The following is a 21,196-nucleotide window of genomic DNA, read 5'->3' as shown; positions in this document are numbered from 1 at the left end:
TGCATGCCTTTATAGCACTTTGCGGACAGGAGACACAGTATAGGTTAGGGCAGGGGTCTGCAACCTGTGGCTCTCCAGATGTTCATGACTACAATCCCCATCAGCGCCTGCCAACATGGCCAATTGGCCATGCTGGCAGGGGCTGATGGGAATTGTAGTCATGAACATCTGGAAAGCCATAGGTTGCAGACCCTTGGGTTAGGGCAGGGGTAGGGAACCTGCGGCTCTCCAGATGTTCAGGAACTACAATTCCCATCAGCCCCTACCAGCATGGCCAATTGGCCATGCTGACAGAGGCTGATGGGAATTGTAGTTCCTGAACATCTGGAGAGCCGCAGGTTCCCTACCCCTGGGTTAGGGGAAAGGATTCTGTCATCAGAGCCAGCATGGCGTAGTGGTTAAAGGTGGCCGACTATAATCTAGAGACCAGGTTTGATTCCTCTGCTCCTCCACATGAAGCCTACTGGGTGACTTTGGGCTAGTCACAGTTCTCTCAGAACTCTCTCAGCCCCACCTACCTCACAAGGTGACTGCTGTGGGGAGAGGAAGGAAAAGAGTTTGTAAGCCACTTTGAGACTCCTTACGGTTGAGAAAAGCAGGGTATAAATCCAAACACTTCTCCTTTTTCACATGTTTTGCCCACAGAGGGTCTCAGGTTGAGTCCCAGATTAAGGCTCTTAGGTACCAGGTGTTGGGAAATGTCTTTCTCTGCCTGCGACCCTGGATAGCCAATGCTGAACAACCTACTAAACTCGACGGACCAATTATCTGGTTCAGCATAAAGCAGCTTTGCAGGTTTAACAGTGAGCTCCAATATAACCACAATCAGATACCCCTTCCAGTGCGAATAGGTCCTAGCAATACAGTCTTTCCCACAATCCCATTGCAAACTGCCTTAAAAAGCAAAGGTGATATCTATGTAAGAAATGCTATGCCCCTGACTCCAACCCAGACTGAAAAGCAAGGGGGCAGTGGCTGACTTGCCTGTGTGTCGCGTCTCAGTCAGAACAGGGAAGGGTTAATCCTAGAGAGGGGTTATAATTAGATGCATCTCTGCTGCAATTTTTAGGCCAGCACAGTATGTACATAGGAACTCTGTTGCCGCCTGTTATCTGCAGCCAACCAACTGGAGAGAAGGGAGGAGAAGGATTCTGTTGGGAAGAGAATGCAGCAGAGCCACGCAAAAAAAATGGCTGTTGCCCCAGATATCTGAACACGGCAATTCAATTCCATTAAATAAAATATCTGTTTCATTGGCAGGACGAGAAACAGCTAAGCAGTGCCAAACAGATTACTACTGAATGCATGAAGGAGTTCAGGAAGGGGAGAGGTAAAGGGGTAATCCGTCCCCCCTGCCCTGAGAAAATGACCGGAGCCCACTGGCTATGACCCAATCTTATCACACTGCAGGTGGTCACACTATCCTTCGCTGCTCTTGCTTCTTGCCAAGATCGGGCACAATTTTTCTGGTGTGTTATTGGGATAAAAACCCAAAAGGTGTTTGGATCTGATAACTCAACCCGGCAGTTTGATCATGGGAATCACCAGGTCCTGCAGCAAGGGTAATCTTGTTCTGTCTATTTAGTATCTGCTAGAAATACTGGTCAGGGAACTTTAGCAAGCATGTGGTTGCTGATTGGCTAGCTGCCCATAGTGCAGTCAGATAATGTCCGCAAGAGCAGTCAATCAGCTGCTACATAATTGTTGAGGTGCCTTCCAGTTGTGTACAATGAAAGCAGAAAATCTCCTTTCTTGTATTTGTCCCACAGTAGTGGCTACTAGTTGCCACTAGCTAACCAATTCACCAGTCATCCATGATTCAATGTAAGTTGAAGCTTGTCTGTGCCTTACTGCTGGGATTTGGAAAGTGCCAGTCACACAATCCAGCAATGAAGGAGTTAATTGCTGCATGCTAATTAGTTAGTGAGGTCAGAAGTCAGTGACTAGGTAATTGATACCTATTGGTCAAGCAGACCCGGCATGAGCTACATGCAATCCCACGCGTAGGCATTAGATATATATTCTTTGTTACACTCTGCACTTGCTCAGTAGTAGCTTTTTTGTTAGCCATGTAATAGTCAATTAACAAGCTCCATAAAGGAGCCAGCTAATCAGATAGATTTTTCTTGTTCTATTTTTCCAAGTTACCCTTCCCCTTTTTATAACTAAACCATTTTTCTATAAGCAACTGCCTCTGCCTCATTATTGCGCTAACCCGACTCTATGAACTTACAACACTTACCCACATGGAACCTTTCTGCTTCTCAGATTTCCCAGTTCACAGACTCCATGGAAATAGCCCCGTATGTAAGGACCTACAAACAAATCTCACACTCTTCCTCAGAAAAAGGAAGGATGGCATTTCCTGTACATGTTTTCGGCATCATCAAAAAGTGCCTTTGGCCAATTTTTCAAAAATTGTTGCGAAATGAGCAAAAGAAGGAAGCATTGCCCTTATTTTTATTGGGCTTCGTTTGCCTTCAGTGATGTCAGCACACAAACAATCCTGTTATGATATGTTTCCTGGCCAGAAAGAGGATGAGCCAGTGATCAGATGGTGACTGGGGGACGTCACAGCTCCAGTTGGGGGTCTTTACTGAATTGGTGCCTGACCACTGGAGGAAACCCAAAGTAAAGGCAGGGACCTCTGGGTAAAAAAAGCTCTTGTTAGATGCAAGAGTTTCCCTTAATATCCTTCACCCAACATGGCTTCTTAGGGACACCCCACTCCTGAGGCAGTAAAACTAGCAGGGCATGGTGGTGGTTCTCACCAAGATACAGTTTGGGAAAGATATCCCCATTAGAGAAACAGAAGACTCAAGAAGTAATTTGAACTCAGAGCCAAACAAAAGCAGTGGCGTAGCTAATGGGGGCACAAAGGGAGCGACCACTCACCCTTGAGCACATTTTTGAAAAGTGGCGTCTTTTGTACAATTTTTTTACAGCCTTGTTAGATACTGAGTTTGTGGCCTCCTGGGTGCTTGGTCAGTAAACAAACAGCAGTGTTCAGTTAAGGCCCTTCCTGGAGTTTACGAAAAAAAAGTTTCTGGAGCAAGCATGTGAGGAGTTGGACCGAATCTGCTCCCTCCACGACCACCCACCTAGGGTCATTACACCTGTAGTGCTGCCGTCCTTGACCATCCTTATAGTGCTCTGTGCTCCCCAGCTGCCAGTGGAAGATGTGACCGGTGAGGCCAGGGCACCTGGTGAGGTACCCTCGCCATCAAACCCACACCACAGCAGAGGATCCATGACCCCCAGGCCAGGGCTGCTCCATCGGAGCTGAAGAAAACCTCCGCTGGATCACGACTTTGTATTGGTTCAATGGTTATTGTTGCTGTTGGGCATTTCCTTTCCTCCTATTCACTACCTTTCCTCTTGCCCCTTACAAATAGCCCAATAGGAGGTGGCTGCGGGATCCTGCTGAGCTTAGAAATGTTGCTGTTGCTTCTGCACAGGACACAGTTGTTTAGAGAGAGTTGTAAGGAACACTAGAAACTCTCTTTCCTTTTACCCATAAATCTCATGTCCTTTCCAGCTGATAGCAAACAGCTAAAAGGGGGGGGGGTTAGTTTAGACATAGTGATTTCTCTTTTCATTTCCTCTGCCCACACTACTATAAAAGCAGACAAGGAGACCCAGTTTTCAACCCTCCAATACTCCTTTTTTGACAAGATCCCGTCCCAGGAAAATGGATCCTTTTTATTTTCCTTCCCTATATTAATGCCAGTATCGTTGTTATAACGTTTCATCCACTCTTCCTCACACTTCCACGTTTTCTCTTTTGATTAAACAGTTTTCCTTTTCAGTTTTCTTCTTCGTTTTCTTCCCTTTCCTTGCACCACGCATATCAACTCCCCAAAGAATGCTGGAGGAATTTTAATCAGACAATAGCCCTGAGACAAATAGAGTTGGGACACTGATCCTCGACCCTAATTAGCGTGTGTTATGAGACTAAAAACAATGAATTGTTTGTCTCGGAGGGAGGGGAATTATTACCCCACGAGTAGGGGTCTTAGAATCAGATATTAAGTGCATAGCTTGGATCCCTTCACTGATACTCCAGAGGGAGTTATGCATCCTGTTTTATTTTATTTCTTAAAGCTGGCCTCTAGCAAAATTGGGAATAGTAAATTAGGGTGTATTCGCTCATCAGGGGGCTCAAGGGAAAAACTGCACCTGATGGTGTACACCTTATCTGGCAGGTGGGATTCCTGTAAAGAGCAAGTTAAATTGTTCAAATACCTTGGGATAATATTCCATCATAAGTCAACCTGGACCACACACAGAGATAACACCCTTAAAGCCTGCAAAAATTTATCCGCTGCAGTACTGAAGTTTTTTAACATCAATGGTGGTAGATTCATACCAGCAGCGTTGAAGGTGTTTAACGCTAAGGTGGCCCAGCACCTTTTGTATGGTATCCCCATCTGGATCCAAGCATGGCACCAGAAATTGGAAAGCATCCAATCCAATTTCCTTTATAAGATCTTTGGCACCCCGCATTGTGTCCCCTATGGTGTTCTTTGTTTGGAATCAGGGCAACATTTATTAGAAACAAGGGCATGGGTTGTAACTTTTAAGTTTTGGCTGCGTCTTTGTTTTTGCACTGACCCTAACAGTTTGTCCCAGTTAGAAATGAGAGAGCTTCAGCTTTCGAAATGGTGGCTACATATTGAAAAAAAGATCTTTTCCTTGGGCTTCTCTTGAAAGGCCCTACAAATGCTCACCGCTCTGGAGATTTACCATCGCTTAAAGTCTAGATTATTTGATCAAGAGTACCAATTTCTCCTGAGCAAAGCACAAAGCTCTTGCTCTCCAATAGTCTTTGGGATTATCCCTTAAAAACTAGCCCTGCTATATATCTGCAACAACTTATTAATTACAATAGCAGATGGGTCATGACCAGAGCAAGGTGTAACTCTTTTCCGTCAGCACATCTTCAAGGTCGATTCTCTGGTATTCCACAAGATGAGCGTCGCTGTCAATTCTGTCCTGATACAACTGTAACACTTTCTCATATTCTGCTCCATTGTTCAAAGTACAACAACATCAGAACCAATTTGAGAACTGTGTTACCAACAGGATTTATGCTCCTCTCTGATAAAACAAAAATGGCTAAGCTTCTAAATAGCTCTAGTGTGGAAATATCTGAAGCTGTTGCTATGTTTTTGCTCGGTGTACTGCAAGTTGAGCAATAATGATCTTTTTATTGTATTTGAAATTCTTGGCACTGGTTTTATGCCTAATAAAGGTTTTTGGATTTGGATTTGGATTTGGAAAAACTGCACCGCAGTCTCACAGCACTTCAAAGAGAGATCATGCTTGGGGAAAAAAACAAACAACTGGGAGCTCAAACTCCCCACCCCCAACCTAAAGTAATAACAGACTCAGTTAATTACATTCAGCCTTCCCCAAACAATAACATGATCTGCCTTATCTTAGATCAGGTATATCAACTCTTAAATCCCTGAGTTTGATACATTTATTCCCCTCACTGTGTCTCCTTTGGAATTAAGACCCAAACAAATGGGCACGTATAACTAAGCTTGTTATTTCAGTGGGCCATAAACTTTGTCAAAGGAGTAACCAACACCCCCAATTACCCCCTTCTTATTATCTTACTGATCAACCAATCAGAGCTTGAATCTTTTCACTGCAGCCCAATTTGCTTCGAGAAACATATTATTTCTCCTTTAACTTGTACACTTTTTGGGTGCAAAGTTAGCCCCAAGAAATTCAGGTTTCGTTCCAGGCATTCTTCTGTTTTTCCTGAAAACGCTGGTTGCTTTCCCTGTTCTGTGTTGATTGGCAAATAACACCCATCCCTAAACTCTATCCGAACTTCCTCCCTTTTCCTCCAGTTAGATAGTTCTTGTAGTTTTGCATGCACACACTCACAAGGCTTTTATTTTATGTTTAATTTCTTAAGGAAAACTATTAAAGTTTTAACACAGCCCTAGAGACAACCCTGGTACACACTGTATATTTGATCTCACCCTACTTGTCTCCAGCTAATTCCCCAGCTCAAGTGGAGGGTAACACTGGCTCCTCTGTATGATATTTGTTGGTTTCTCAAAAACATCTGGTTAGCCACTATACAAAATGGAATGCTGGACTAGATGGATGCCAAGGTCATCGTTTGCCTAGGGTGCCCCAAAACCTTGAGCCAGCTTTGGATGGGTCATCATGCCAACTAAATTTGGATTCGAGAGCCAGTGTGGTATGGTGTTTAAGAGCAGGTGGACTGTAATCTGGAGGACTGGGTTTGATTCCCACAGGGGCATACCAGCCACAGGGATGTGGGGTATTCCATTCCCTGGGCGCAACCCGTTAAGTCGTGTGTGTGGTGCAAAATTGCCCCTCATAGCCACTCCTTTCCCCCCCACCCCCAGCCACCTGCCAATGTGCCACCTGCTTCCGAGGCACTGCGGGCGGGGGGGGCTTGTCAGGTGGCACACCCCAGTGCCAGGGGGAGTGGAGCTGGTCGAGCTGTGTTCCGCAGCTGCAGGCCGGCTCCTGCCCTCCCCAGGGAGGCCCGGGAAGGCTGGAGCTGGCCTGCCACTGCGGCGCCCACCTGAACCACCCGCCACCGAGCCCTGCCCTCCCCCGTCCTCCCTGCTGACTGATGTAAATGGGGCATGGGGGGACACAAGGATCCTGGGAGGCGATGAGTCAGTCATGCCCCAGGCGCCATTGTCACTCAGTACTCCTCTGGATTCCCGGCTCCTCCCCATGAGCAGTGGACTCTTATCTGGTGAACTAAATTTGTTTCCCTGCTCCTACACATAAAGCCTGCTGGGTGACCTTGGGCTAGTCAGTGTCAGAGGCGTATCTGGGCCAAACTGCACCTGGTGCGCATTCTACATTTTCCGCCCCCCATTCCCCCTGCGGTGCCCCCCTGCGGTGCCCCCCAACCCCCCGGAGCCCCCCCTCAGAGCCCCCCCACACTTACCTTAGTTCCTTTCCTTTTTCAAAACTTTTTCAGGCTGCAAAAGGCCTGTTCTCAGTAAAAACTGCCTGAGGGACTATACTTCCCAGGAGATCTTGTGAGCCCCGTCTCCTGGGAACTGTAGTTCCTCAGGCTGTTTTTACTGAGAACAGGCCTTTTGCAGCCTGAAAGTTTTGAAAAAGGAAAGGAACTAAGGTAAGTGTGAGAAGGGGGCGCCAGGGCGGGGGGCGCCAGGGGGCCACAGCACACCCTCCGCCCCCTTGTAGCTCCAAGACTGGTCAGAGTTCTTCAGAACTCTCCTAGGCCCACCTACCTCACAAGGTGTCTGTTGTGGAGAAAGGAGGAGAAAGGAGTTTCAGAAACCATGGGCCTTCTCTGATCTGGGGTGCAGTGAGTTTGAGAAGGGGAAAAACATGTGTGCAACCAAGAATCTGACCTGAAGGGACTGTACACTTGCTGTGGGATAGACCACATGTGCAAATGGCCATGTGCAGAAAGTGAAGAAAGTGTGCAAATGGCCATGTGCAGAAAGTGTGCAAATGGCCATGTGCAGAAAGTGAAGAAAGAGGATAAGAACCTTTCTCACTGCTGTGCTATTTTTCAGTTGGCAGGGAATTTTTTTTTATGCAAAGGAATGTTCAGAGTTGAAATTCCCTGCTAGCATCTGAAGTGGTACAGTCCTTGCAACTATTTCAGGGTTCTGCCCCATCATTCTCTCACATGTATGAATGACTCCTAATTTGAATGTCTAATGCATGCCTGCCCAAGTGATCCTCTTGTGATCTGTAAAACTTTCCACTACTCTGCTGCTTAGGAAGAAGGCATGAAGGGCTGATTTGTGGTTAGAACTTTCATAAATAAAAAAAATGTCTGAGGCAAAAGAGTCAGCAGGCCCCTCACACAATACTCTGGCAGTAAAATAATCTTGTGAACTCCCAGGTATTGGTAATATTGAACTACTACCCTGTTTCCCCTAATATAAGACATCACCTAAAAATAAGACATAGTAGAGGTTTTGCTGAAGTGCGAAATATAAGGCATCCCCCGAAAGTAAGACATAGCAAAGTTTTTGTTTGGAAGCATGCCCAACGAACAGAACACAGAAAAATAAGACATCCCCTGAAAATAAGACATAGCGCATCTTTGGGAGCAAAAATTAATATAAGACACTGTCTTATATTCGGGGAAACACGGTAGTTCACCACCACACACACACCACACACACAAACACAGTGTCTTATATTAATATAAGACACTGTCTTATATTCGGGGAAACACAGTAGTTCACCACCACACACACAGACAACACACTAACCAGTGACTTAGATACAGGGAAGTGTTTTTACGTTAATGTTTTATCATGTGGACATTGGAAGAAACGTCAGCCTCTCATGAACTGCTCCCATGTGTCAGTTTCTTGAGGGGGAGGTACTGTTCACCAGCAACCAGTGAAGGGTCCCCAAGAAATCCATGTACACTAATGACATGAAATACAAAATGGCCGCTAACCAGGACACAGCAGCATGGACACAAAACCCTCCAGCAGGCAAGTTGAGCCTGTTTGGTTTTTTTTAAGTACGAGTGCATATGTGTGAATGAGAAAGATTGAGGCCCTTCCCCAGCTGAACTGTGTTAATACTCAGAATGTAAACAACAAAGGCAAAGATAATATTTCTTGCAGACAGATAATCCCTCACACTCAAAATGTTTCTGTAGATAAGCTACAAAACCATCTGTTCTAATTTCTGAGGGATCCAGGTTGGGAGCAGAATTAACGTCACCCATAAATGCATTAGCAAGCTGAAGTAAATGGGGCAGCCATGTGCCATGCTGATGCTAACATAATGCCATGCTGCGTTACATTAACCAACGTTCCTCTCCCGCATCTTGTTATAGCTGCACTAGGTCCAAATAGGAAAGCTCAGATAGCACCAAAAGGGCCATGGGCCTTTGACTGCACCAAACACATGTATTTAAGAAGAGCCCTGCTAGACCATCTTCAAGAGCCACCTAAGCCAGCATCCTGTTACCTACAGTAGACAGCCAGTTGTCCCAACAAGTCAGGTATGGTGGACAAACCTGCCCTTTCATGTCCTCTCCAGAACTTGCATTCAGAGGTACACAGCCTCTAAACATAGAAGTTCAATTTAGCCGTCATACTAACAGTCATGTAAGCAAGCTTTCACAAGGTAAGAGGTCACCTCACAGGTAACCTGAGGGAGAGACTAACATCCCATAAATTTCCTCTAGGAAAAAAACAGAAAACGCTTACCAGTGCGGACTTCTTTGTAAGTGGGATTAGGGGTGAAACCTCCCGAGAACCCCACTTGTGTAGAGAAGACCCCTGAAAGCTGCCAGAACTTTTTCTCTGCTCCCCAGAAGCACCCCATGCCTGGGAAGAACACGGGATAAAGGAAACCTACATTTAGTGTAAAGTGATTAAGGAGAAGCTCACAGATTCTGAATTGCTTTGAATATATATCACCTGGCACTGTTCCCAAGTCTCATGGAAATAGGCCGGGAGTCTTACCTCTTCTGTTTCAATAATTTTTTTCTAACTGCTAAGCAATGGTCTGGAGCTTCTTGTTCCTAACAAGTTGAATCCGGCCGTGAAAGCCTTCAACAATAAAAAGGAAGTTGACTAACAGAGCTCCCAAAGGCACCTGGTGGGCCACTGCGAGTAGCAGAGAGCTGGACTAGATGGACTTTGGTCTGATCCAGCTGGCTTGTTCTTATGTTCTTAATTAAAATTAATTAAATCTGAAAAACCAAATGCTGAACAGTCTATACAAAGTTGTCATGTACCCAGTGGTCTATCTAGTTTGGTACTGTCTATCCTGACTGGAAGTAGCTCTTCTTGGTGTCACTCATAGAAAGATCTTCCTTGCACTGTAGACCCAACTTACATACATGCTTTGGAATGGGACACCAAATCCTCTTACACATAATATAGCCAAAGGACAGTGTGGGGAGGGTTCCACAATGACATATAACTATTTCTTTGTTTATTTGGGTAATGTGAGGAAATGAAAAGAATCATCAGCAACTGAGATGACCTACAATCATCTCTTGGCATAAACCTCAGTACTGCTTCTGATTGGCCAAGAGAAGCAGCATGTGTTGTGGTCAGTGTGTCAGATTATGATCTGAGAGACCCAGGTTCAAATCCTCACTCTGCCATGAAAGCTTCCTGAGGGACACTGGGTTTCTACTATCAGCCTGATTCACCTCACAGGGGTGTTGTTGTAAGTATAAAATAGAGGAAAGGTGTTGCTTTGGGTCCCTATTTGGGAGAAAAGTAGGACACAAATATCTAAATAAACAAGACGCTGACTTGCACTATTCTCTGTTTCACATAAAGATATTAGTAGATTGTATATTCCTCCAGCACAGAACAAAGCATGCTGGACTTTCTTTGTTGCAGAATGCTCTGCCGAGATCCTAGTACCTACCTAGCCCTGATCCCCCCCTCCCCCGCCCAGTCCTAGTGCCTACATACCTCCATTTGAAAGTAAAACACATTTTGGCATGAATGCTCTTGTAACAAAGTACCATGTTCAATGATGCATAAAATAATGGTTTTGACAAAGGCAGCACATAAAAATGAAAGGTAATGTAGAAGCATACAATTTTCTCAACTGCTGCACCTCAACTGACTGAACTAATACCTTTACGTGAACAGAGTATACTGATCATCACATATAGTCACCATTAAATAAGAAATGACAGTCATTTTTTTAAAAAAATCAATAAAAGAGAATCATGATCCAATACAGCCTGTGTCCAAAACAGAGACCATCAATTAGAAAACATCTATCCTGATCAATTTTCTGCCCATGAGTGGGAAGACTGAATTTAGTTTCTGTTCAAGGCCAAGAATCCAGGACAGCCAGTACTGTAACTCAGCTGAAGGGAAAGTTGGCCACAAAGCAAGAACAAGTCACATACCAAACATCGCCATCTGCATTCCTTCTGGGAATGGTGGGTACATCGGATTTCTGTTGACAGCATGATTGGCTGAGGGAGAACAAAGAAAGAGTCATAAACCCCTTTGCCCCTTTTAGTGATCAAATATCACAACATTTCCTAACTAATCACATCATGGAAATGTGCAGTGGGTCAATGGAACATCATGCCACTGGAAAGGTTATGATGGCAGGGGGGGGGGAGCATAGGAGAGTCAGCTGGGAAGGAACATCAGATGGCAAGGAGAGTTCATAGCAAAAAAGACAGGTCCGAGCCCAGGTAGAAGGCACCACATTTTGTAGGTGCCCTTAGAACAGCAAGACCATCAGTAGCTTTATGACTTCTGGGAGCTCCCCACAAACAGCACCTACTGCCCCCTCACTCACCATCCAATCTTGGGCCCCAAGTACTTAGGACTAGCCTTCCTATATCCATTACACAGACAGATCTTAATAAAATTTAAAAATACACAAAAACAGCCGTATCTGCTCTTCCCTACATTCCTGCTGTGACCCAACCCCCTTGTCCTTTGCAATAAAGGACGAGGATAAAATAAAATTATGAATGGCACACCGAACAGAGAATATTGTTTCCATCAAAGCATCATTTCAGAGAAACAAAAAGAAGTTTGTTCTGGTGGGTTTTCCAGGCTGTGTGGCCGTGGTCTGGAGCTTCTTGTTCCTAACAAGTTGAATCCGGCCGTGAAAGCCTTCAACAATAAAAAGGAAGTTGACTAACAGAATCCATTGCCAGAGGACTATATTTCATAACCAAGTAGATGGCTTTTGCCAGCTATGAAAGAAAAATAACTAGGCTAACCACATAGAAGGAGACTGCTACACACTTGGGAAATTCTGTGGGTATGCAAAAAAAAATTATTATTATTGCTAATTAGCCCAAAGGGGGGGGGGAATGCAAAAAGGACTGAGGAGGACTGACCATGCTCCAGAAGGCACCGAATGTGAACCTAGAACAGTGGTGGCAAACCTTTGGCACTACAGATATTATGGACTACAATTCCCATCAGCCCCTGCCAGCATGGCCAATTGTAGTCCATAATATCTGGAGTGCCAAAGGTTCGCCACCACGGACCTAGAACCTATTAGAATGCTGGATGGAAAGATCCAGGTGGACATGTTCCAAGTTGTTTCTTTCTTCCCAGCAGTTTACCAGTATCGTTACCAATAATCTATCACCACATGCAGGGTTACCACAAGGAAAATTGGGGTTACGGCAAGGGGGAAAAATCAGTTTGTAATTAAAGAGCCTCGGAGAGGTAAAAAGTGTTTTTGAAAAATGGTAAAAAAAAGAGGGACATAGAAAAATTTGTCTGCTTAAGTTCCTATATTGAAAAGGGACATTTAAGGAGGAGGGATTTTCCCAGTTGCTTACCCTCCTCCCATTCCTCACAGGCCACAGCTTGTCAATAGCTATCAGTAAGGCTGCCAATGACACAGAGAAACAATGTCCTCCTGTCCCTTTAAGGAAGGCTTAAGAGGATGTTGTTACCACATGGTGTTATTGACCCCCCCCCCCCATGCCATGAAATGCTTCAGCTGTCTGTTTCCTCACTTAAAACCACAAATTAAAGGACAGGACATTTCTTCCCCCACTCCCCCTCCCCCACACACCCTGCCTGTTGACAACGTTAGTATTTATTTATTTAGATGGATGGATGGATGGATGGATGGATGGATGGATGGATGGATGGATGGATGGATGGATGGATGGATGGATGGATGGATGGATGGATGGATGGATGGATGGATGGATGGATGGATGGATGGATGGATGGATGGATGGATGGATGGATTTTTAGCCCACCCTATACCTGAAGGTCTCATGGTAGATTACAATATACCGGTAAGATAAAAATGATAAAATACTGATAACCTAAAAACAAATGCCATATATAACCATATTCCAATAAAATTCATTGAAAATCCATAAAGCCTATTAAAACCCATCAAAATCGATAAAACTCATTAAAATCCATCTGTTTAAAATTCATAAAACCTATTAAAACATCCCTATTGCCAGAAGGGGGAAACCGTCTCTTCTGCCAATTAGGTAAAAATGGAAACTTTTTTCTTCAGAGACAGTGGGCTCCTGGTTATCAACTGTGGGTCAGAGAAATTCTTTGAATGCAGGCTTAGAAAGCGATCCCTTTGTTCACTCTTTTCTCTAAAAGGCACAGCATGGTCAACCACTAATATTTGATTTCCAGAATGGCAGAGAGATACTTATGTACTGTACAGAGTACAGAAGTGATAAAAAAAAATTCCTGCCCGGAGATCTTACAGCCTAATTTAGGTGGGAGAAATAGGAGCACTAAGGGAGAGAAGGCAGCAACTGATAACATTATACAATGCAGACTCTGTGTGGATTCAAATCTGTCTGTTCTTGGAGCAGGATGTCCCCAAACCACTGCTAAGCAGCCAGTCTAACCCAGAATCAGCCTGCCTGCAAAAATGCATCCACAATCCAACACTACTGGACATCCACCAAACGTACACAATGTTTCTTCCTCTCGCAGATGAAGGCTCTAAGTGCCCTCCTCCAGGGGCGTACCACCCAGGGTGACATTTGGGGCCATTTAGTCATGTGGGGGCAGGAAATTGCCCCCCCACTCCTTTTTCCCTCGGGGCCACACACTGACTTCAAGACCTGGTGCAAAAAAGTTGTGTGGTTGTGGTGGGGGAGGGTGGCCGCCCATACAGGGGCGGCAGGACTTAGATTTTGCACAGGGCTACATTTTCCTTATGTATGCCTCTGACTTTTATCCCCCCCCCCGCATTTTCTCTATAGATTTCTATTTTAAGTATCTTCCCAATATCACATGTTAAGACAGCTTGCTCAGATAAAGCACCTTCCCCCACTCCCAGCCCCAACAGATGGATCTGACCATGTGTTTAGATACTCTGGTTGTAGCACAGTAGCCAGGACTTCCAGAGGTGAAGTGTGGGGCAGAGGGAGCACACCAAGTTACCCTTGAAGATTAGCCTGGAAGAGCTCAAGCCGTCTAAAGGGGAATGGCTGCACATAAGCCGTAAACGTGTCCAAAAAGCCTCCTTCTAATGTCCTTAAGCACTGTGGCTCATTATGGATCAGCAGAAAGGCTAATTCCAGAGGCAGAATGATTGCCTGTGCAGAGGGAAGCAAGGGTATTTTTTTCCCAGAGGATAATGGAGCAATGGGAACAGAACCAACTGGGGGAAACATAAGGGGGTGGAATAAGGAGACATAAGAAGAAGAGCCAAGGAGGGAGGATCAGGAAGCACTTTGCAGAGAAGAACTAGCCTTGTTCAGTCGCTATAAATTCAAAATGTCTGGTTCTGCCACGAACTTACTGCATGATCTTATGCCAACTGCTTCCTCTCAGCCACTAAAAACACACACACTTCATTTACAACATGGGAATCATATTGATTTGCTTAGCAAGGTTGTCCAGCACATTAAACACTTCAAAGCACTCTGCATAGGCCTAACTAAGGAGCTTTGCATTGATTTGATTGATTTGATTGATTTGATTGATTTGATTGATTTGATTGATTGATTAGATTTGTATACTGCCCTCTCCCGAAAGGCTCAGGCTTACAGTAGGCACTATTTATCATGGCCAGCACTCTCATCATACTGTGCCATCCACTTTCTCATATGGCTGGTGGGAGTAGGGCCACCCTGCTAACAGATCAGACAGAGGTCAATGGGATTCCCCAGTCAAAGTGAAACACTCTTGTATTGAACATACCTGAAGCCGCCTTCTACTGAGTCAGCCCATGAGTGTATCAAGCTCTTACTGGCAGTTGCTCTCCAGGGTCTTCCAAATCATCTACTACCTGATTTTATTCACTAGAGATGCCAGGGATTAAACCTATAACCTTCCGTGTGCAAAACATATAACCTAGCCTTGACCCACAGCCCCATGTTGGGTAACTGATACTAAATCAGGCCAAGATCAGTATTGTCTACCTGACCAGCAGTGGCTCTCCAGAGCATCTCATCAAGTTCTGTCTCCTAAACTGGAGATATCAGGGATTGAACCTAGGACTTTCTGCACGCAAGTGCTCTGCCAGTGAGCCATGACCCCAATCCAGTACTCCACATCCAAATGCTGACCTGAACCACAAAGCACTTTCCAACTAGTGGTTGCCACCAATGCAGCAGTTTTCTGGGGCACCAACTTGAGCATGCTTTCAATGTTATGAGTTACAACAGCTATGCAAAAACCACTGGGTGGGTTAGCCAGTTCAAACCAGATACTATTCCTACTCCACCACAAACCTCTGTGCATGACCATGGACAGTCACTCTCATTCAGTCTAACCAAATTCACAGGGTAAAATGAGGACAGAGAAAACCATGTATGTTGTTCTACATAAAACTCATCCAAATTCTTTGCCTTCTTAAAGTATGCAAATCTGTAAGAGCTCCACGCTCACTCTTATTTTCCATAATTTACTGCAATTTCATTAAATCATGGGGAAAGACAAAAAAAGTACTCAGGACACAGGCATTCATTGGACATTGTTGCAGCTACGACTGTCCTCATATTTGTACAAAAACACTGAATGTGGAGACCAGCAGGGAGCCGCAATTGAGCATTCAACACTTCCATGAACTCCTGCGGAACTACATCATACACTTTGAACCTCTAAATAACTTCACTACCAGTGGTTGGGAAGACATAGGTAATGATGATTCTGAGGTGTTTCCAGTATTATGTTGCTGCTTAGGGGCTGCCACCATCTTTATTTTTTTCATGGATAAACGGTTTCATTAGAAAAACATCAGCGATCATAAAATAATTTCCAAAAAACCACCATTTCCTCGGTTTCCTGCCCCGTTTGGTAAGTGAATTTGCATTATCCCCCCTCCAAAATAAATAAATAATAGCAACAGGTTCCTTTTCAGTTTTCTCCAGGAGGTCCGACAGTTCAATAGTGTCACTTTCTGGGGAAGGCTGTTCACAATCCAGGGATAGTAGCTGCAAAGACCTTCCGTGAGTCTCCACTATGGTTGAGCAATATCGGAAAAATTCAGGGAAATTTAGATTCGGCTTGATTTGGCCATAAAATTATGGCCTAATTTGCCGAATCCCCAATTCAACTAATAAATTAGGGTGTACTGAAAAATTCGGGTTTGGTAGCATTTTTTAATCATTTTCCCTTTTTTGCCTGTAGGGGATGCATTTTTAAAGCTAATGGCACCACAATTGCAGAATATCTTCAGGAGACCATCCTGATGATACCACCAAGGTTTGGTGAGGTTTGGTTCATGGGGTCCAAAGTTATGGACCCCGAAAGGGGGTGCCCCATCCCCCATTGTTTTCAATGGGAGCTAATAGGAGATATGGGCTACCCCTTTGGGAGTCCATAAAATTGGACCCCCTGAACCAAGCTTCACCAAACGTGGGTGACAACATCAGGAGAGTCTCCTGAAGACACCCTACTATTTTGGTGCTTCTAGCTTAAAAATGCACCCCTGACAGGCACCCCAAAGTAAGTATTGGGGAGGTTTCGGGGGGGGTAGATTCTTTAGTAAGCAGCCATGGGGCACAATGCAGTCATTTTCTCCAGGGGAACTGATCTGGAGATGAGCTATAAGTCCAGGGGATCCCCAGGCCCCACCTAGAAACCAATATCCTTACCTGGAAATGGGATTTCATGGGGCATTTCAGGTTACCACTGGAGGTGTGAGATAGGAAATTTGAGCACCCCCAGCAAAAGTCCTTATGTTATCAGGAATGTTGTGCTGGATCCAACCTAGTGTGCTCTTCCAAATGGACTTCCAATGAAAATCCAACACGAAAGAAATTGGTAGAATATATTTTATCAGTGTCACTGGAACTGCTATTTGATTTTGTAAGGATTTCTGGATTTTTGAAGGAGGTGCTTCCTTTAGTCTTTACTGCCGAAAAGAAAACAAGCTTTTTTGATGGTGAAAAGGAAGGGATTCTCTTTGACCACCCAAAAAGTCTACAATAACAATCACGTGATCTACATGTACAAAAGCCATGTGAGGCTGTAGTATGGAAGGGAACTGGGTGAGATTAAATTTTAAAAATCTGGCTGGATTCAGCCTCATATATGAAGCATTTAACAGGAAAATAAAGGATCTTGTTGACCTCAGAGCATAGCACAGACTACGCCACATCTGAAGCAACTAGAAGTGGATTGGGTGTGGTGCTTTGACACTACTCTGGATATTCCCTGGAAATCCTTGATTCCTACACAGAATCTATTCAGCTTCACATTAAACATCTTATGGGCCTTACCCTGATTCGCTCTGCTAGTCTAACTTCCAAAACAGCACTTAAAAAAAAGCAAATTAATGGAATGCATTATATCTTGCACAGTATGCACACTGGGTTTGAATGGGGAAGCTTAAATTCTGCCGTGGCACTTGAAACCATCATCCACCTGTTGGCCCGTTCCTGTCCCCAGCTCTGTCCTAGCAACAGCTCTTGCTCACTATGAGCTTGAGTATCTTCCTTCCCCATCTAAATACCCACCCACTTTCACACTGCTCAAAATTCGTTGCCACTAACTGAACAGAGTATTTTTTTAGCCTATAGCAGTGGGACCACTAGCTTTCAAAACAAGAATTTAAGACAACTGTCCTTAACAACTTTTTAAAGGAACAAATTAATCATCCACTAGATGCAACTGTACTGGACTATGCACAAGGCATGTATTTGGAATAAAAGTCATCAGCCTTTAAGGAGCCCCTAGACTTCTGTTCTGTTTTGCTACAATATGCTAACATGGCTACGCCATGCGAAATATTTTGTGTTTGGACAGCTAAGTTGGTTGAGCCAGGCCTGGTTATATTCTTTAAACACACAAAGGGTTTCCCCCCACTTTTTGCAGGGGGTAAAATTAATATTATGGAAAATTTCTCACCCATCCATTCTCCCCTTTCAAGATTTTATAAATTCTCACTGCCTTGAGCACACCAATTACCTCCATTTTCATTTATGTGAAACTTGACTGCTCTCAACAATCTGTGTTTCTCGAAGCAGGTGTCCTTGATAGACCATTTCTTAGTGTTTCAGTTTGGTAGTCCCCCAAGAATATCAAAGCCCTATCTTGTCTGAGGATATCATGATTTTTTTTTGTGTTTGGTGAGTCATCTGATTTATCTTGGATGTCATGGTCTTATTTTCTTCGTTCAAAATGAACGTCACCCCATGCAAAGGGTGAAATGGCGACTTGTACCCCATACAGTGCCTTTGTATTCACACCCAAGCCTCTTCACACATGCCCAAGAGCGCCAAGATATAGTAATCCTTTATTTAATGATTTAACTTCTTGAGACCCAGGAAAGGTCTTAAAGCCTGAAGAAAGCATCAAAGCAGATGTGTGTAACCCCCCCTCCGAAAAATCATTTGGGCGTGCCCAAAAGACAAAACTGGGATAAGAGTGTCAGACAGAGAAATACCAAGAAATCAAGATGGTCCTGGGAAAATAAGAGCCTAGCCTTTCCATAACACAACTTGATAGGAGCAGAACTCATTCTTCTAAATCATCGCATCTTGTTCTCGCAGGATATCCTTTGCATCTTCCAGCAAGCTGCTGTATACCTAGCTCCAGAGTAAGCCACTGCCAGCAGCAAAGTTTAAAGGCACACCCTTCTCCTATCCTAATTCTCTGTACCGTAAGTCAATGTTAAACAGCCCTGGCCTATGTGAGCTGCCCTCTATTGGTCAGTCCCTTCTCAGTTCCTGCTCGAGCCTCCAGGACCACACCCACTCGACAACATTTGCAAACACACGATGCAAAGATACAGCCATGTTTGTGGCTATGCCTTGTCCGACCCCTAGCCTCAGCAGTCCCAAGCCAAAGGGGAAGGTGCAAAACCGGAGGTATGCCAAACAGAGATTTACACAGAAATGGAGACACGATATTGAATTCAAAAGCTCTGCAGCAGCAGAGTATGCACATATCCCCCAAAACAGAAATCCGGAAACCTGAAAGGAGGTAATCCTGCCCAAGACAGAACAAAGCAGGTTTTTAAGGTAGCATTTGTAAAGTAGGACTCAGTGATAGCCAAGACCCACATAGAACTCATGCCCCAAACACACATCCCCAACAGGATCACAAAGGTTGTGATGCACAGCATCAACAATAAACGCTCAGCTGAGATGATCGAGACCCAGAACAGAGATTGCTGGCTTGAATTTTCCTACCTGTCTCGAGCTACCTATGACAGACTCCGCAAGCTGCACCATTACGGAGCCCCAAATGAATAAGTCGAAGGCACGCAGAGAATCGGGGGGACAAAAAAAATCAGATTCCCAAGAGGAGACAAAAGGTGTGGAGGCCCGCTTGGATCTGCTCGAGGTTTCGTTGCCAACGTGGCCAGGCAGCTTGGCAGCTCACAGGCGATTCTTCTAAGTCTCTCTCTCTCTCCCCCCACCCTTTTTCTGAGCGACAAGCAAGCAACATAATTTCCTTGGCCCAGATTCAATTCAATCAGCACAGGAACTGCCGCGTCCCCCGAAACGCAACCCCCCCGCTCCACCCAAAATAAAACAACCAACAGAACCTCACAAGGAAAGAAAAATCAAAAATGAAATTATTTGCCATCTTAACAACATAAACACAAAAATTTAGTAGTCTACAATCAACCCCCAACCTCTGCCATTCTGCATTTCACAATTCCCCACCTCCCTCCCTAACTTACATTGCCACGTTCACACTGCCCCAGCCTTCCATAGTATGTCTGCCAAGCATCTTTGGCAGACCTCCAGCCCATGCCAGCTTTATTCTCTCTCTCTCTCTCTCTCTCTCTCTCTCCCTCTGTCTCTCGTCTTCCTTGCCAACCTCCATCCCAACATAGTAATATCTCTATGCTGCCCCTCTCTTGCCCCTCCTCCTTCTCTGGCTGCTTCGCCTGCCTGGCAGACCCAGAAAGCCAGCCAACAAAAAGTAGCAAGACCTGAACACTGAGAGCAACTAGTTTATTTTTTAAAAATAAAGAAGCAGGACAAGGAAGAACGTACCCCCTTTGGCGCGCGGCTCCCTATTTCCTTCGGGCTGGCACCCGCCCGAACCCTCTTGAATGCCCGCCTCATGCCCTCTACCCTCAAGAGGTTCTGGATGTCAAGAAAGGGGGAAGAAAAAGAAAGGCAGAGCAGACAAGACAAAGTAAAGGCTGCCAGAAGCCTGGCATCTTACGTCTCCAAAGGGTGCCAGGTTCTTTTCCCCTTCTGCCATTAGAAGAACGTGGCGGGTATCAGAACAGCCGCTCTTTTTATATGGCATCAGCTTGCTGAGGTGCAAAGCATCATGGGACCGAGAGAGAGAAAGAAGGGAGGAGGGAGAATGAAAGAAATAGGCAACAAATGGCAAGGTATGAAGGAACAGCAAAGAAATGTGTCCTCTTCAGTTTGCTATTCTGAGGCTTCTTTTAAAACACACGCACACAAGAAACGAGAGTTCAGAACAACCACTCAAAATCTGAGCGTTAAGAATAAGTGGAAGGAATAAGTGGAAAGAATGAGTAACTGCTAAGAGCTGTTCTTAGGCAATGAAAGAACCAGAACCCTTTTCTCTCTCCAAAGCTCTTCTCGTTTCAAGATACACGTTCGCAAATGTTGATTCACAACATAATATGTGGCCTCCTTCTTAGGAATATCACTTCTCAACTGGCCTCATGCATTGGTGGCAAGTTTGCCCCCTCATCAGTGTTCGCCTCAATACAGACTCACTTCCATTCTCTACACAAATCTCTGATATGTATGGGAAACGTAGAAAGGCTACAACTATGGAAGGCTACAACTGTGGAACCCAGAAAGTGCAGGAGAGGCATAATTGCCACCGGAACTCCAGTAATGAGGCCTTGCTCAGAATTCCATCTGGATGGATGATCCAAGCAGGGACATTTCTGCTGTGGCCCCGTAACTTTGGGTTTTACCTCTAAAAAGTCCACTTGTGTTCAATACTCCAGACAGTACAGAAGAGGACCAGAACTTTTCAACTCTGACCAGTTGTATTATGAATGGGATAAAAACGGTATAAAAAAGTTTAAGAATTATAAGCCAAGATGAGAACCCTTTTGATGGTTTCCCTGCTGCGGCTGAGTGGAAGCCATTCTCCAAGGCCCCTTCCGCACACGCAAAATAATGCATTTTCAAACCACTTTCACAACTGTTTGCAAGTGGATTTTGCCATTCCGCACAGCTTCAAAGAGCACTGAAAGCAGTTTGAAAGTGCATTATTCTGCATGTGCGGAATGAGCCCAAGGGTCTTGGAAGACAAAGGTCTTTCCCATC

At 44.7% G+C, this 21,196-nt stretch overlaps 1 protein-coding gene across 6 annotated transcripts in view; it reads right to left on the bottom strand.

The window, feature by feature from the left end:
* LOC125435127 (peptide methionine sulfoxide reductase MsrA-like) overlaps window positions 1-21,196 on the bottom strand; it is a 65,760-nt gene that overhangs the window by 27,749 nt on the left and 16,815 nt on the right. For 2 of the 6 annotated variants that reach the window (XM_048501182.1, XM_048501184.1), the window contains exons 2-3: window positions 10,901-10,969; window positions 9,225-9,344 (exon numbers count right to left, since the gene is read on the bottom strand). In XM_048501182.1, coding sequence (XP_048357139.1) covers window positions 9,225-9,344; window positions 10,901-10,969 — 189 coding nt within the window. The other 4 variants (XM_048501185.1, XM_048501186.1, XM_048501188.1 and 1 more) reach the window with 4 other exon arrangements.

This window comes from Sphaerodactylus townsendi, linkage group LG06 (assembly GCF_021028975.2).
Source record: "Sphaerodactylus townsendi isolate TG3544 linkage group LG06, MPM_Stown_v2.3, whole genome shotgun sequence".
In the NCBI taxonomy this organism is placed as follows: domain Eukaryota; kingdom Metazoa; phylum Chordata; class Lepidosauria; order Squamata; family Sphaerodactylidae; genus Sphaerodactylus; species Sphaerodactylus townsendi.
Note: the sequence above shows the minus strand (reverse complement) of the source record. Positions and strands in the feature narration are given on the sequence as shown.